We start from the raw sequence: 16,557 nt of genomic DNA, 5'->3' as shown, positions 1-16,557 counted from the left end.
GAAAAGTACCAAAAACCGGTAATGGCACGAAGAACCCAACCAGGAATAAAGCCAGAAACTAGGAGGGAACATGGACACAGGAAGTCAAACAAACACAGGACAGAAGAGGCAGGGAACTTCAAAATAAAACAGGAAATTAACTTAAGAAAAACCCAACATCCTGACAAATATGTATATAGTAATATAGTAATATGTAAGAATATGCCGACATGCTGTTTTCTTTGTCTCTGCTGTGCCGGCTGCATTGGTTCCTTGGCAGCTTCTTCGGAAGCAGACAATTCATTTAGAAAAATACGAAAAAGAAATCATCTGAGAATCGCCGTGCTGGTATTCATTCGTCTTCATCTTTGGAGGAGGAGAAGGTTCATGCATAGTGAAGCACCCATGGTTCACTGTCCCCAGTTGTCGTTGGTGACAGCGTTCAACAAACTGCCCACGCTGACGTTAATTAAGGCAGAATGATTCTGTTGGCACTGGAAGGCACTGTGAGTAAAGGCTCCACCAGTTGGTGTTTGGTCTTGGCAGCTCGGATCGTGGAGGGTCGCCGCCGGCCAAAACCCTCCATCCGCAGTCAGCTGAAACACTGTAAAAAATGATGCTCCATAACATCTTCTGCACTGATATTCTTGCACTTTTTTAACTCAACACAAGCGATGGCGTTGCTCCCCAAAGCAGAGAGTCTGTAGTTCTTCTGTGTACCAAAGTGCATCAATGGGACGCAGAAGAACTGCAGATTTTGCAGCTGTGTCCAAGAGACAGACAATCAGCAGGTTTTTTTCATACACCAAACTCAGCTTGCAAATTTAGCTTTTAAAATTTTCAGTGAGACCTTGATTTTTTTTTCCTTTTTACAAATAATTGTTGGGAGCCTCGCTGCCTCCGTCACCTTACAGTATTCACACTTGTATTCCTGGCGCCCTCATACACTCAGATGCATTTTGAGATTAGCAGAGACCAAGGGCAGATTGAATAAAGCATTGAATCCTGCACGTTGTGTGAGCTGAATACAAATAACAAAGACAGAGGAGGGTGTGGTGCTGCTGGTTGGAAGATGGGCACGGAGGACAAGTCCACGGTTGTTTTCATGCCTGAAGGCTCGCTTGTAGGGAAATAGGTTACAAACTTGCCAGAAAGAAACAAGGTTTTACAATTAACCAGAAAGCTGATAGAAATACAATGAGGCTGGTTGGTGGAGGAAAGAGGAAAGGTACATTAAAGGAGAGTGGTCAGAATGACTGTGTGTCAGCAGTGCACCTGTGGAGGGAGTGGGTTTAGGTGAAGGCATACAGTCGGCAGCCGTGTGCCGGTTTCTATCCTCCGTTTGCAAAAAGAAGAGGTGATGGCAGACGGTCTATCGCTGCAGCACTCTGTCTTTCTCTCTCCCGTCCCCTCTTTAAGCCAGAGCCTGCCGCCAGCCACCGCCTGCTGCACCATCTGTGGCTGAAAGTGCCCAAAATTCATTAGCAGAGAGGGACGAGGGAGAATCCACCAGGAGAGGGACACACCTGGAGAGAAAGGGAGAGTGGAGGGCGACGGAGAGGGCAGCGGGAACTGACTTTTTACAGCTTTTTAATGAAACATGGCTCTGAAAGAACGTGGAAGTGTAGAAACGAGGGCAAAAGAGTCCAAGATGTACTCGGAGCATGAAAATGGAGGGAAGGAGGTCGAGATGAAGAGAGCAAACGAGAGAAGGGAGAGATGATGCAGAGCAAAGGAGGAAAAAAAACGGGGAATATGGAGTGAAGCAAATGGAGAAATGAGGCGAGAAATGAGAGGAAGTGACAACAGAGAGAAGCTTGTGGAGGGAAGAGGAAGACGAAGAGGGGGAGGTGATGGGAGGGGGGGTCGAGGTGTTCTTTGTGCCTGTCTGACTAAAGATCGGGATTTGTGCGACGCATCTGTACTAAATCTCCAACAACCACAATCTGTCTCCGTCTTTACCTGGGGAGTCTCTCTCTTCCCTCGCTCCTTCTCCACATTTAAAAAAAAGATTTCCATTATCTACCTCTGCTTTCTCTCTCGTTTCTATTTAAAATAACTTCATGGCATATTTGCTTTGTTTGCCATAATCTGCAGTGATTACAGGCGACAGGAGGCTAAAAAAAAGAGATTAGTTCTTTAGGATTCTCTCCCTTCGGTTCCGTTGTTTTATTTCCAACCCTCAGATTTTTATTATCTTCTTCTGCACTTCACTGCGTTTCCCTCACTCCTCCTCATTCTCTGACTTCCTCAGCATTCTCCCCGCAGCACCTCCTCCTCCTCCTCCCTGTCACCTCCCACCTCCCTTCATCCCCCCCAACAGGCTCTTACTCCCTCACCTATCTGCAGCAGACTCATGACTCCCACGGCGGCGGCGAGGTGACGGGATCATGGAGCTTTGTGGAACTTGCATGCTCAGATAAGCTGCTGAATTAGACAGAGGAGACGATCAGCTGTGGCGTTGCGGGGGGAGGAGATGAACGAGGAGGGGAGGAGATAAGGAGGTGTATGAGAGGAGGGAGAGGGGTCGCACGGAGAGAAGAGGTGAGGTCAGGACGGAGGAGGATCGCTACGCCTGTCCAGCTTCCTGATAACGCTCAGATTTACCGCTTGAGATGTTTTGAATTTGATTTGTCCTTTTTTTTAATCAGGTCGCTGATTTCAGACAGAAATAGGCTGAAGCACATTTCTGTTTTTGAAAATCTGAAATTACATCAAATCGCTCCATTATCTGATTTAAAATGCGGTCTGTCTCCAGCTTGTATTCAAACAAGAATCTTGTTAAAGGGCTATTTACGGTGTCAGGCCGGTTCGTCTGCTTCTCTGACGTTCCTGTTTGAAATCTAATCATTTCTTTTTGCTTATAATGAAACAAGATCAAAAGCTTTTCGATGCTGAAGTGTGAATTCCAACTAATCCGATATAGACGTTGGCTCTTGTGCTTCCAGTGGGATCCCACCTTGGAAGTGTTATATGAGCTTTGCTCTTCCGTCTCCGCGCACACTCCACCAACATGTGGGGAAATAAGAAGGTGACGGCCAAAATACTGAACTCAAGGCTCCAAACGGACGCCAACAAACCAATTAAGTCCACATCTTATGTATATTTTATGTATGTATTGTACAAAACCAGCAGTTTGTGTTTCAGTGAATCAGAAACCGTTGTTTCTTGAAGATTCACCAATTTTAGAAAATGCAAAGCAGTTGTAAAATATTCTCCCGATCTCCTCCAACATCTTCTCTTTGTTCCTAAAGTTTTTCTTCCAACCAGACGAATGTACCGAGTCAGGCACAATAACGTCTGCCTGGAGGTTAACTTATGTCTCAGGGGGTTGATTCCAATCTTTCACTGCAGACTCTTGTGCAAATGTAGAGAATAAACATCTGGCTAATGTTTAGTCGGGTCATTTGCAGATGAAGCCGGTGCCGATGCGAGTAGAGTGAGTGAAGATAATGAGACAGCTCGTAAAAAAGGTTAGGAATTATGTGCTGAAGAGTGCTCTCGCTGTGACGTGCACGCTCGCTGAATAATCGGAATGAATGACATGTAAATGAAGGAAGCCGTCGGATAATCAGTGTTTTACATCCAGGCTGTGCCATATTAGCATTCAGCTATTTACACCTCACTTCAGAGTTTCTGTTCGTTTGGTAGCATTTCTTTTGACTTGAGAAAGAGCCAACGCCATTCACACTCATTTTTCTCTCCGTCTGTGACATTTGCAGTCCATCCTGGGTGGCCTGTTTTATTATTAATACTTCAATGTATGTCTCAGCAAGATGGCGACGCCTTGATTCCACCGTGTACTGTGTTGTATACTGTAGTACTGTGTTGTATACTGTAGTACTGTGTTGTATTCTGTAAAGCATGGGTGTCCAACATATGGCCTGAGGGCCAACGGGGGCCGGATGCTCGGTTTAAATGGGAATAAAATCATCTAGAATATGAGCATATTTCTAATAACATGGGTTGCATCTCCCTAACACTAGACAGCGCTGCTCTAATGAACTACTTGACCTTCACTGATGAGTTGATGAAGAGCATCGACCTCAGTTGATTAGGTGTTTGTCTGTTCTTTAGATGTTGAATAAGGTAAACTGCTGAAATCCCGGTGTGCACGTCGTAGTGAAAATGTTTTTTGCAGCTCGTTCACACATGAGGGAGACGGGGGGAACCAGAGATCATTTTCCGTGCTCCACATGAAGGCGCATTAATCCAACTCAAACAGCTCCGAGGAGACGGACCCCTAATAACTAACGGTGACTCAGGAATGTGTTCATGTTTGTAACAGCACACTGAAAGATTAATAACCTCCGCTATATGAGTTACACAGCCCTTTCTGGGAGGAAAACACAATAGGAAATACAGCAGAGAACTGATGTGTAGCGATAAATGGAAAGCAAATTAGCCAGTGGCGTTGTATTTAATTACACATTACTCCTCTCACAGCTTTAGTTATGCCCCTGATTTCCTTGATGGCCTCGGGCTTCAGTGAAACGGCTTCATCAGGAAGACGAGCCGGCTCGTCCACCAGGCCGACTTCCACACCGCTTAGCTTCGTTTCCTCCTCCGACACAGATTACCACGCTTTGATTCACCTTTGACCTTTCCTCTCATCTCTCTTCCTTGATTCTTTGGCGTGTAGTTTTTTTCTTCCTGCATGTCAGACACGAGACCCCTCTCAGTCCTGCACAGCCGCAGAGATTAAATGGGCTCCATCGATCGCTCTTTAATACGCCCGGCTCCCTCCACAGAAATACCGGAGGCGTGTCATCACCCAGGCGGAAAGACGGGGTCAAAGGGCGAAAAGGGACTTGTGTTCAAAGTCCGGCTCTACTTTTAACTAAACAAGATGAAGAGAGCAATCAGTGAGCTATGTGAGCCAGACCATCACGTCGGGGTCCAGAACGCTGGCCGGGGCATCAGCCGCCTCCCATCTGGTGTGAGACAGGGAGGCAGGCAGACAGGGAGGCAGGCAGGCAGGTAGGCAGGGAGGCAGGTAGGCAGGGAGGCAGACAGACAGGGAGGCAGGCAGACGGGGAGGCAAACACACAGGGAGGCAGTAAGACAGGGAGGCAGCCAGGCAGGGAGGCAGACAGGCAGGGAGACAGACAGACAGGGAGGCAGGCAGGCAGGTAGGCAGGGAGGCAGACAGACAGGGAGGCAGGCAGACGGGGAGGCAAACACACAGGGAGGCAGTAAGACAGGGAGGCAGCCAGGCAGGGAGGCAGACAGACAGGGAGGCAGACAGACAGGGAGGCAGGCAGACAGGGAGGCAGACAGACAGGGAGGTAGACAGACATGGAGGCAGACAGACAGGGAGGCAGACAGACAGGGAGGTAGACAGACAGGGATGTAGACAGGCAGGGAGGCAGACAGACAGACAGGCAGGCAGGCAGACAGGCAGTGAGGCAGACAGACAAGGAGGCAGACAGGCAGTGAGGCAGACAGACAGGGAGGCAGACAGACAGAGAAGGTTTAACCAACCAGGTTCCCCACAGAAGGAAGCAGCTCCCTCAGACCCGGCTGGAGCCGGAGCCTGGTGATGGTGTTAGTGCCGGTTTGAACGCGTGCCACCAGCTCTCAGCTGCAGCCAAACACCAGCAGCCAGCGGTTGCAGCGTCGCAGCAACAATGGAGAGCTGCTGAGACTCAGAATGCAAATGAAGGCCGGCTGGAAGGAGGGCTGGTGGGCAGCGCCGGGCGATTCCAAGCGCACAGCAAACAGACGGAGGCAAACACATGCACAGGGAGAAACAGGTCCACAAACACACAGATACACACTGTCTCACACACGCTTACTTCATCTGTACTCGCCAGCGTCTCAGTGCACTGCACCATACCCCCCCCCCCCCCCAGTCCGTCCCTCAGGAGCTTCCTCCTAAGCAGGTGTTAGCGGATTTCTGTTCCCTCAGGTAATTCTGTTTTGTTCTCCGCAGCAAGTACTGCTGCTGTGAATTATCCTGACAGCACCACCACCCCCCCCCCATGACTTTCTTCCCTCCCTTGCATGCACCCTGCACCTCCATCCTTCCCTCCCATCCTCCATCTCCTCCTTTCATCCTCACTCTGTGTGAGGCCTCTGGACGAGCTGCCCGGTGGTGCTGAACAACACACACACACACACACACACACACACACACACATGCTGAGGGCTTTTAAAATGTTCACTGCAACACAAACACCAGGAAACACGTGTGTGTGTGTGTGTGTGTGTGTGTGTTTGTGTGTGTGTGTGTGTGTGTGTTTGTGTGTGTGTGTGTGTGTGAGTGTGTGTTTGTGTGTGTGTGTGTGTGTGTGTGTGTGTGTGTGTGTGTGTGTGTGTGTGTGTGTGTGTGTGTGTGTGTGTGCGTGTGAGTGTGTGTGTGTGTGTGTGTGTGTGGCACACATTCACACTCAGATGGAGTGTGTTGATGTGAAAGTGTTGTTCCCCTTTTGTTTTGCTGTTTGCAGTAAAAAAGACAAAAGAATGACTTATTTTAGATTGCTCATTACCGCGGCGGCTTCAGACAGCCTCCATTCAGTCATCACAATTAGCTGGTCTGATTGCTCCGTTTGAGTATATTACACATTCTGCATATTTCCACAGAAATATGTCATAATCAGTATGAAATGAATGGTCGGAGGGAAAAATTAATAAGCTATGTCAGTGGTGGCAGTGAATGCGTATGCGTGCAGAATAAAAAAAATCTAAACAAAAGCTAAATGAGATCTTTTATTAAGCTGGAGATTTTGTTAAAGAATCCACTGAATGCATTTTGTGGACATCGGATTTATTCTTTGATTGGAACTCACATGATTTCAGCAGCTTTCTGTGTAAATGAATGTCCAGATTAACAACAACAACAACGGCAGTAAATCTCAAGCACTCGTCAGACTCAAGTGTGTCATAAATGACCGTTGGCAGCTTTGTGTTGTCGTCTCACACAGACTCACACACACACACACACACACACACACACACGCTGCCCAACACTCGGCTGTCTCTTTGACGCCTCGTTCTTTCTGACTCCACTTTACAGCCAATGGTCCTGTTGAAAATAACTGCTCCCATGCTATTACGCTCCTTTGTCTCCTGTCACTATCGGCCAGTAATTGCTGTTTTTATTGTAGCCTCTTAGAGGCTCAAGTGTAAACTATAGGGTAAATCTCACCGCTGTGCTGGAAGCTTAACCGCACGCCTGGAAACATTTGTTCAGTCTCACAACGTCTGACAGAGCTCCTATTAACAGTAAGAAATATGGAACACCAGAAAATAGTCTGTTTTATAACACGGTTTCAGTATTTATTTATTTGTGACATTAAAGTCCACGGCTGGGTCCTCCCAAGAAAAAAATATCTGTTTTAGACACTGGCACATGATTGGGCATCATGTCAGACACTCATGTGTCATTTAGTTTGGATTTGGACGGCTTGTTGGATTTTTTTCATGTTGCCATATGTTGTATAGGATGTCGGACGCCAGAATTTAGCAGGCAAACTATCAGGCACGCACAGATTCCTGGACCAACAGAAGCAGACAGACTTATTGTGCCTTTTCATGAAGAGTTCAGGATCGGGATGAAAGGGATCAGAGAAGGTTCAAAAAACAGAAAGCAAAGATCCTCCAGGTCAAGGCAACAAGGATCACTCAAGGAAACACAAGGAAGGAGGGAAACACTGAGGCACAGAAGGAGGAGACACTCACAGCCGGAGGTCATGAGGGGGGGAGACAGGTGGACAGGTGAGACAGGTGAGATTCATGAGGGCAGAAAGACGATGCAGGACAAGGGTTATCAACACGAAACAGGAAATTATGCAAAATAACGTCAACTTGACCTGAAGTTCAGAACGGGGCGCGACAGATGTCGATAATGTCAGACCCTCGTGTGCAAACCAGGGAAAAGGGATCATAGTATTTATAATATAATATAATATATAAGCTGTTTGACAGTTTGTTTGGCTGTAAAATGGTTCCAATAATGCTAAACACAAAGTCAAGGAGTGGATAAAGAGAGGAGATCATGTGTCCAAAGAGCCAAACAGTCACCCAGGAGACCAGAGTTCTTGTCACGGCCTCACGCAAGAACCAACTGTGCAAACACATTGGTTCTTAAGTGTGTGAGTGATTTGTTTCTGAACTCTTTGACTGTGGAAGTCGTGAGCGCGTCCTCGTCCTGCTCTCAAGTGTCCTTTTGTTGCGTGATGACACTATAAATAAAATCTGATTGCAGTGCTCTTAGCTTAATGATATCACATTCATTTATATTGGCTATTGATGCTTTTGTACATCAATACATCGACATGAATATCTCTTTGTCTTCTTTGTTGACCCTCTGACCTTCAAGTGACCCTGCGTTAGCAGCGACCTTCACTCTGCCGACGGGCGTTAAATATCAGACTTTAATAGACTTTCCTTTATGGATTCCCGAAAGCAGGACTTCAGTGTTGGACCTTATATGATCCGATCGGGCCGTTAATTATGCTTCGTTACGATTCTCATGAATGTGCATGTTTACACCAGGAGCCTGGCTTCATGGGTCCACTGTGTTTACTTATTATTTTCAGCTTTTAGGATCTATAGAGCTGGGAATTATAACAGAATTACATTTCTATTCATGTACTGTTAGCCATATGGAACAATGCTTTGAAGAGCATTTTATTTTATAGTACGATGCACATTCCCTTTTCCACGATTCTAAATTATTCAACGGTCAATGGTGTTTTTTTCTCCTTCTTTATTTAATACAATGCACAAAGGGAATACATGTAAACAAAGATGAGAAATCGATAGAAGCAGCAGAGGTGGAGAGTTTCCAAACACTCACACACAAAATGATAAATGATAAGGAAACACTATATGGAAAAATAAGAGAAAAAGATATTAAATATAAAAAAACAACAAAATAAGAAAGAAACAGGTCAACAGACGAGGAGCACGAAGGAAGAGAAAAAGCAAGGATTGAGAAATTTGTTTCCTTATTGTTAATTGTTTAAATCAAATGGTGAAAATATACCTTGTGTAGGACGGAGGGCTGCTGTTCCACATACAAGTATGATTATAATACTTGTTGTCCATCAGCAAGTAAAGAATGGAATGTTATTCATTTTCAGTCCAAAACAAGATAAAAAGCAGGAATGGCTGCCTGTACAGTACGAGATAGAGGGAACCAGACTGGAATATCAGAGTGCAAGGTAAAACAATTAACTATTGAATAAATAATAAAATATTAATCTTAATTGCTCTAGGATTCAATCATTGAGCTCGTTTAACCATCACAATGCAGATGAAACATTCTAAACCTTTCATGCTGCTCAGTCAGGAGAAAAAGGAAACACAAAAACAATGCAGCTTCCAAAACTCTGAGGGAGGAAATTAAATCAACACGTTTTAAGACCTCAAGGAAATGAAAATGCATTTGGGACGCGACGCAGCATATAAACATCATTTTGTATGTAAACATTTTTTGAAGAACCCTCAGGAGTGCCTTTTAATATAATACAGATTTATTTCATGTCCAGTAATATATAGCTGGATATGAACATGACACGTTTTTAGTGATATTACTACCTTATACACCTTGTACTGCAGGTTTCTAGTGAAGTCATACCAAGACTCAATACACAAGATGTCATGGATGCAAGCCAAGGCAATCAAAGGCTGCACACACACATACACACACACACACACACACACACACACACACACACACACACACACACACACACACACACACACACACACACACACACACACACACGTTCCACAGAGGCTAATATCGTTAACAATAATCACACAACAACTATACACAGCGACACAATCCACTCAGCACACTCAGCCTCTCACTCTCTAACAGGACACAGCAGGTCTAAGTACATCATATTAGTACATTATGGTCTATTTAGAGTCCAACAGATAAGAAAGTAGGGGATTATTTAGGGGCGGGGCTACCTTGTGATTGACAGGTCGCTACCAATGCAACACATTTATGAAGCTTCACACAGAATCCACATGGATCCAGATCCAGTAAGGGTGCTGTTCTGCTGCTTGTGTTCGTCAGATCCATCCGTCGCTCCTCCGCAGCCCAAATATGGTCACTTCCTTCACTGGTTAAAAAAATTCTAAGATGACCACGACCAAAATCCAAGATGGCGATGGCCAAAAAAGCCAGGCTCTACAAAGCCGTAGTCCGGTTCTTCAGGGTGATGCTTGGTTTCCAAACCACGGGAACATTTGCAACAGTATGGATGCTGCTGGACAAAGGAAGCTTTTAAGACATATTTAAAGATTTTTTACAGACCCCCCCTACTCCCAAAATTACCTTTTAAGAGGGCCTCAAATGTCAATCAAAGGGTCTGGGACCCCCTGAGACCCCCCATCTGTTGCACACTGCTTTTATACAACACAACTTTTAAATGTGAATTTACGACTCGGATAGACTGGGCTTCATTGAAGTGAAGGCACCGTGCTGCTGTTAAGTTCATTCTGGTCCTTTAGTTGCTTGTAAAGTATGTTATTGTCAGACGATGCTATCGCAGAGCTACTTGGGCTGAATCAGTATTTAAAGCTTCTCTCGCCACAAATCAGTGGAATTACCAGTGCACAGGGTGTATTTAGTGGGAATCTACAGGGCCTTGTGTGTGTGTGTGTGTGTGTGTGTACTCACTGGGAAAGGAAGTAACAGTTTAACTATTGTATTGATTTCAAGAGTGCCAAGGGGTTTAGGCGTCAGTCCAAGGAAAATGGGGGGTAAAAGAAAAGCGGAGTGGGGCTTGTCCCTGGTTTTAGCACGCTCGGCTTTTCTCCCCGACCACGCTTGATTCAATGGTAAAGATCTGTGGCTGCCTATTGAAGTTGTACAACTGCTGCATTGAGTACTGTATGGCTCTGTGCACTCTGCAGTGCTCTATTGATTGATGTGTGAAGAGGGATTAGTGGGAGGGAGGGGGGAGGGAGGGAGGAGATGCCGGGGATGGGCAGAGCGAGACCAGAGGCAGAATTGTGGATTCAGCATGTGTACAACCACAACAAAAAGAAAGAAAAGGGGGCAGATGTCACATCTGTGGTGAGGCCAAGTTAGACACCCGAGGGTCATGCCTCTCTGTACATGCTGATGGTTTTGGCACACTTGTGAGATCAAGCTGTGTTTGCAGAGATCTGTGTCAGAATGTGGAGGAGGGCAGTAAGAACGACTTCATATATACGTATGACCTTGAATGACGAGGAGCTAAATGTGCAACCAATTCATCGTGATGCCACCGCCGCTAGTTAACGTCACAATAAGCCACAGATCGGTTCAGTCCTTCCGCCACATTCTTTCTAACGGGGTGAAGGAAACGTCTGAGAGAGAGTTTGGGAAAAATGACTTTGCCAGACGGATTCAAAAACAATTCATCCGCCGCGACTCCTCCTGACGTTTCTCAGATTTCCTGTCTCGTAGAATCCGGCTGAAATCCATTTAGCTTCACCAGCAGTTGTGAGAAGCAGCGCGGCGTGTATATCCATCTTGTTGTGGCGGGTTGAGCGTGGCGCCCAGGTGCTTCCTGGCTCTCCCGCTGCTCCGTCCCTGACAGGTGGCGGGCGAGGTAGTCTGGGATGTTTCATCGGCAGAGTAGAGGGGCTGATTTAGTGAGGAAGGAGGGGGGGTGAGGAGGAGGAGGGCAGGAAGATGGGGATGAGGTTGGATTTGGGCCGTCCAGAGTTAATGGGATCAGACGAGGAAGAGAAAGGGATATCTGTGCCGGTTAATGTTTAATCCTCCACCCCCAACCCCTTGTCTCCTGCCTGAGGCTCCCAGCATCTGATAATCCTTGGGCTGCCTCTCTTCATCATCAAGGTGTCGGAGGGAAGTGCCTCTGTAAATATTTAATTGGCTGCAGCATGCCGGTGTTAATTATGCGGGTGAGTCTTTCCTGCGTTCTGCTCTCTGGCCGACCGTTCCCGACTGTGTCCTCTCCTCTTTCTGCCACCATTACCTCCGATAACGCAAACATCGCCTCATACGATCTGGTCCTGCTCACACAACGTCCTGTGATTCCATATTCCACTACATCTTTGCCTGTCTGACTTTTCTTTTCAGGACCTCACCTCACCCCGGCTATCTATTTTCACCTCTCCCCTCCCCAAGCTTATACGCTTCCCTCCTTCTCCTTTCAATTTCAGCCTCCGTTTAAAACGGATTATTGTTGCGGGTGTCATTATAGCCTCGGAGGTTTATCCGTCTTGACGCCAATCACGCTTTCAGAAGTGGCTTTCTGTCTCCTTTCTGTGTTTATTTGATCGTCAAGGGCAATGCGGAATAGACGGAACCGGCACAAAGAGCGCCTCGCGAGGATGACGCAGGCTAAAGTTGCACCGCTCAATACAGCTCTATACTCTATAAGTGTCTGCCAGTGGCAAGTGCAATTACAAACAGGCACATGTAAAAGTCAAGAGAATACAAATCACATAATTGATGTCTCGTGTTCCCGAGCGAGCAGCCTCGCAAACGAGAAGACAGTGCAGCTTTGCAAAAGGGACTCGAACACAACAAGTGGAGGGAGAGGCGTACCGATGTCTGTGAAGTGTTATCCATGGATGAGAAAAACACTGTTCTTGTCTTGCAGTACAACGGCTGAACTGATTGACAAAGCGCATGCCAGTGTAGGTGCAGTAATGATCGGCTGGAACAGTGTTTTCAGAGTGCAATCCCTCAGGCATGTCCAAAAAATCTTATTCTCTTCAAAATGCCAGACTAAATCTAGACCTGGAGGCTCAACGATGGTGTGCAGACAAAGACTTCAGGGGGGTCATTTGGACAGAATACAAAGTGTGTGTGTGTGTGTGTGTGTACACACGCGGTATGGCTTCTTTCTTTGTGCCAAAACAGCCGGTCAAAGCAAGGACAAGTAGCACCAGTTGCCATGACAGACTGTACTGCTGCAGACCACAGTGAGGGGGTCATGTGACGTGTCCACGCCAGCACCAGCGGCCTGTTCACCACCAACACTGCTCTTACATTTCTGCTCTCCATTCTCAGCTTTTCATATAAAGCTTCCGGATTTGTTTATGGGAGAAACAAATCCATTTTTTGGTTTCAGTAAAGTAGTGTACTAAAGCGGTGAAAGACAAAAAAAAAAAAAAGCTTTCTTTTGGAATTCACATTGTGTTTTCCGCATTTAGAGCCTGCAGGGTAGTCAGTGGTCTAAGCTTCCCTGTTGGCAAGCGAGGCCTGCTTTCTAGAGTGTCAATGGGCGAGGCGCCCGAATCCTCCTCAGTTCGCCGGCCTGCACGCGGAGCGGAGAGCGGGAGCGGAGGGACGCTGAATTCCAGATAGAGATCAATAAAGCCAAAAGTAGCCCAGGAATCGAAAGCGATGTCTGCCGATTGTGTTTTTGCCATGCAACAGCACGCTGCTGGAAGCACTCCGGACTCATTATTGTTCCGTTTGATCGCGTCCGCCGTGTTCGGCCCGGCCACGTTTGAATGTATTTCCTGAGAAAAGAGAAAAGGGATAAATCATGTGGATTACATCAAAGGGGTTTACGACACACGGCTGTCACTCAGCCAGTCGGTGTTTCCACCCAACACTCGCCATTAATGAGGCGCTCCTTATATTCACTTATCTGTACATGCAATGACTGTTTAGGACTTTTATTTGATTGCTGTGGCAGGTTTTTTTTTCTAACAACAGGAATATCAAATGAGCAATACACGTCCAGGCCGGAAAGCTGAAAAGCTCAAGAACAACTGTATGGGATTAGGTAATGCATCATATGTTGGTGATTTCATTTCTACCCAAGGAAATATCAGATGATGCTGTCAAACAATAACACTTTCCATTTGGCTCAAAGCGCTGCTCCGCCTAAGTACAGTCTGCTACGAGCTTTTAGTCTTCTTATAAGACACCCGAGTGATTTATTGTTTTGCACATATATTTTCAGGGGGGTTATAAGAAGTCTCTTTGTAGGAGTTCGGTATTCCAGAGCCGAGCCACAGTAATAAGAAAATACCACATGGGATTGTTTCCCTTTCCATATCCATGCATGTTTCCATGATTGTTTAAACTCATAGCCATCAACGGTGATATCATCTGCAGTCCATTTATATCCAGTCCACATTCCTCAGGGCTTGCATTGGATGCAAAGCAGTCTGCTTTTGGTTTTCCTTCATTACATTGGCACCAAAACAAAGAGGTCCAGCTCTGAAGCAAATATTAACATACGACTGCTTTCCGTGCAACGCTTTGCTAGCAAAAGCAAAAGCCCAGACTGTGTCTCAGAGGTGGTCTCCCATCTCCCAAATACAGATGCCCATCCTGTTTATTTGTTCTCCGCAAGCTGTCGAGTTCCACAACGTTCCCCCTCCGCCGAGTGTCAAGGTCAAAGCTCCTCGCCGTACGCCGAGCATTCCGAGTGAGCGGGGGTCGGAAAGGGTTACGGGGTGCATAAATCACGACAAGCGAGCGCTAGTTTATCCGCGTACGTCTCCTGAATCTTCGCCGCCATCGATCGGCGCGGTGAAACCTGCTTAAAGTCAATGTAGGAGTGCGTTTGCGAGTGCGAGAGGAAACGTGTGCTCGAGGTGTCGACCCGGTTAGCGTGCTGCGCGGCGTGCTGAGCTGGAGGCGCGGGTTTGAGAACGCAAGGTGCCAATCCAGCTGTGAAACTGGGAATTGAGAAGGGAAAATGGGATTTGCTCCCTGCTGGTTTGTAACCTTCCCAGTATTGTTGTTGAGCATGCATCATTCATTCAATCCAGACGTGTCTTTTCTCTGCGATCCGCATGTGTGTGTGTGTGTGGGTAGCATGTGTTTTCATGACAGCGTGTCACGAGGCCCCGAGTCCTGGAACTGAATTGAATTAACCTAAATAAAGTCTGGAGTGTCGAGTACGGAGCACTTGAAAGGGAACAGCTGAGCGCTTCTTGAGCTGAGGACTGTCTGAGTCTGAGACAGGAAGCGTGAGCAGAGCGATGCTGTACGCAACGTTGCTCCGTCGTAAAAAAGCCGATAAACGAAGGCTTGTGACAGTTTCCCAACGCTGGACACAATGGCTAATGTGCTACAACCCCACCCCGAGGCTTTCAACGAGACGGATTCAGTTCTGGGATCCTTGGCCGGCCTAGATAGCGGAGCAGCAGCAGCAGCAGCAGCAGCCATTAATGCGATTACAGCTTTTAGAGGGAGATTTTCAGGCCCAATTTTCTTTTGAGGCGTCATTAGTTTGTCCTCCTTTCTTGTTCTCGCCGTCATGTCAGCAAACAAACGTACACATCCACACAAATGAGCAACAGACAGCCGCTGAGCAACAACACACACACACACACACACACACACCGGGAATATATGAATACACAATGAACGTAGCCTGTATTCACGATGGCGGGATCCACGCCGACGTGCCAAAAGCAACACAAACAGAGGAGAAGCATAATTAGTCTTCACTGGGTGATTAATTATTATTTTAATATAGTTAGCACTTCTCGGGACTTTCCGCGATGCAGTTTGAAATCCCTTTTGATGAACTGAGTAATATATGTGAAGCCTTTCCATTATTCCTTGTAATCAAACCACAATCCCACAAATTCCTCTCCTTTCATTTAAAAACCCACTGGGGTTTTTTTTCCCACATCGTGCCGCATCTCCGTGGTTTTTGGGGGGTCGCGGGTTCCTAATCAGCATGCTTAGCATGTCTTTAGTGCGGCTACTCGACAAACCTTGAGGTGCTTCTGAGCTCCTCGCCACGCCGCCTTTCCATTCATAAAGCCACCATTTATTAAACCTGAAGGCTAGAACACAGTGCAGGCCGATCGGAGATACTGAGGTCATTTTACAGGCAGAGAGAGAGAGAGAGAGAGAGAGAGCGAGCTTGTCAGAGATGGAGGGAAGACACAAGCTGAGGTGTCTGGCGTCACGCCGTCATTTGGCAGAGTTTAGCTGGATGGAGCCAGGAGCCTCGCTGGGAGGGCGGCGCCTCAGTCGGCGATATCACTGCCAACATTTATATAAATATATATAAGGTCTTTGGTTATCTTTGTTTGTGGTCCAAGTAAGTTCAGACAAAAAAAGATGACTTCAAACTATTTTAAAGTGTTTTTCTCACCTGAGTGTCTGAAAACGCATCTCACAGATGCCAAGTTTGTATTTCCTCTCCAGCTAATGGCTCTCAGTGTGTGTGTGTGTGTGTGTGTGTGTGTGTGTGTATTGGTAGGCAGGATGAGCATCCCTTCTGTTACTGTTGCTGTCCCTTCATTTCACGCTCCGCCGGCTCCGCGTGAATCCTCTTCCCTTGGCTCATTATCAGCGCTGTTCAATGAGCGCGCATCCCACCAGAATGCCGGGTAAAACCAAATCATTATTCAAGTACGGGGGTCAGTGCAGACGTTGTGACTCCTTTGTTTAGTATATTTATTACTTTCCCTTCAGGATGCAGAGCACACCCCCCTCCCCCCTCCTTCCTCAGTTGATTCGGCGAGCTTGTCGATTCTCCAGCGGCCGACCCTCGAGATTGATGAATGCTGGCGTCTGGTTCCATTATTGGATGCTCATTGCTCTTTTCTCTCATTTTTTCTTCCCTTGGCAGCGTCCGGTGTGTACGGAGGAGAATTCGGACACCTGCCGGA

At 46.8% G+C, this 16,557-nt stretch overlaps 1 protein-coding gene across 1 annotated transcript in view; it reads left to right on the top strand.

The window, feature by feature from the left end:
* iglon5 (IgLON family member 5) overlaps positions 1–16,557 on the top strand; it is a 90,084-nt gene that overhangs the window by 57,774 nt on the left and 15,753 nt on the right. The window contains exon 2 of the mRNA XM_084027120.1: positions 16,518–16,557. This exon is cut by the window's right edge and continues 39 nt beyond it. Within this exon, the coding sequence (XP_083883246.1) occupies positions 16,518–16,557 (40 nt within the window). The remainder of the gene's footprint in view (positions 1–16,517) is intronic.

The sequence above is a fragment of the Eutrigla gurnardus genome (genome assembly GCF_963514095.1).
Source record: "Eutrigla gurnardus genome assembly, chromosome: 14".
NCBI classification, from domain to species: Eukaryota; Metazoa; Chordata; class Actinopteri; order Perciformes; family Triglidae; genus Eutrigla; species Eutrigla gurnardus.
This window is presented reverse-complemented; position numbering and strand designations above follow the sequence as displayed.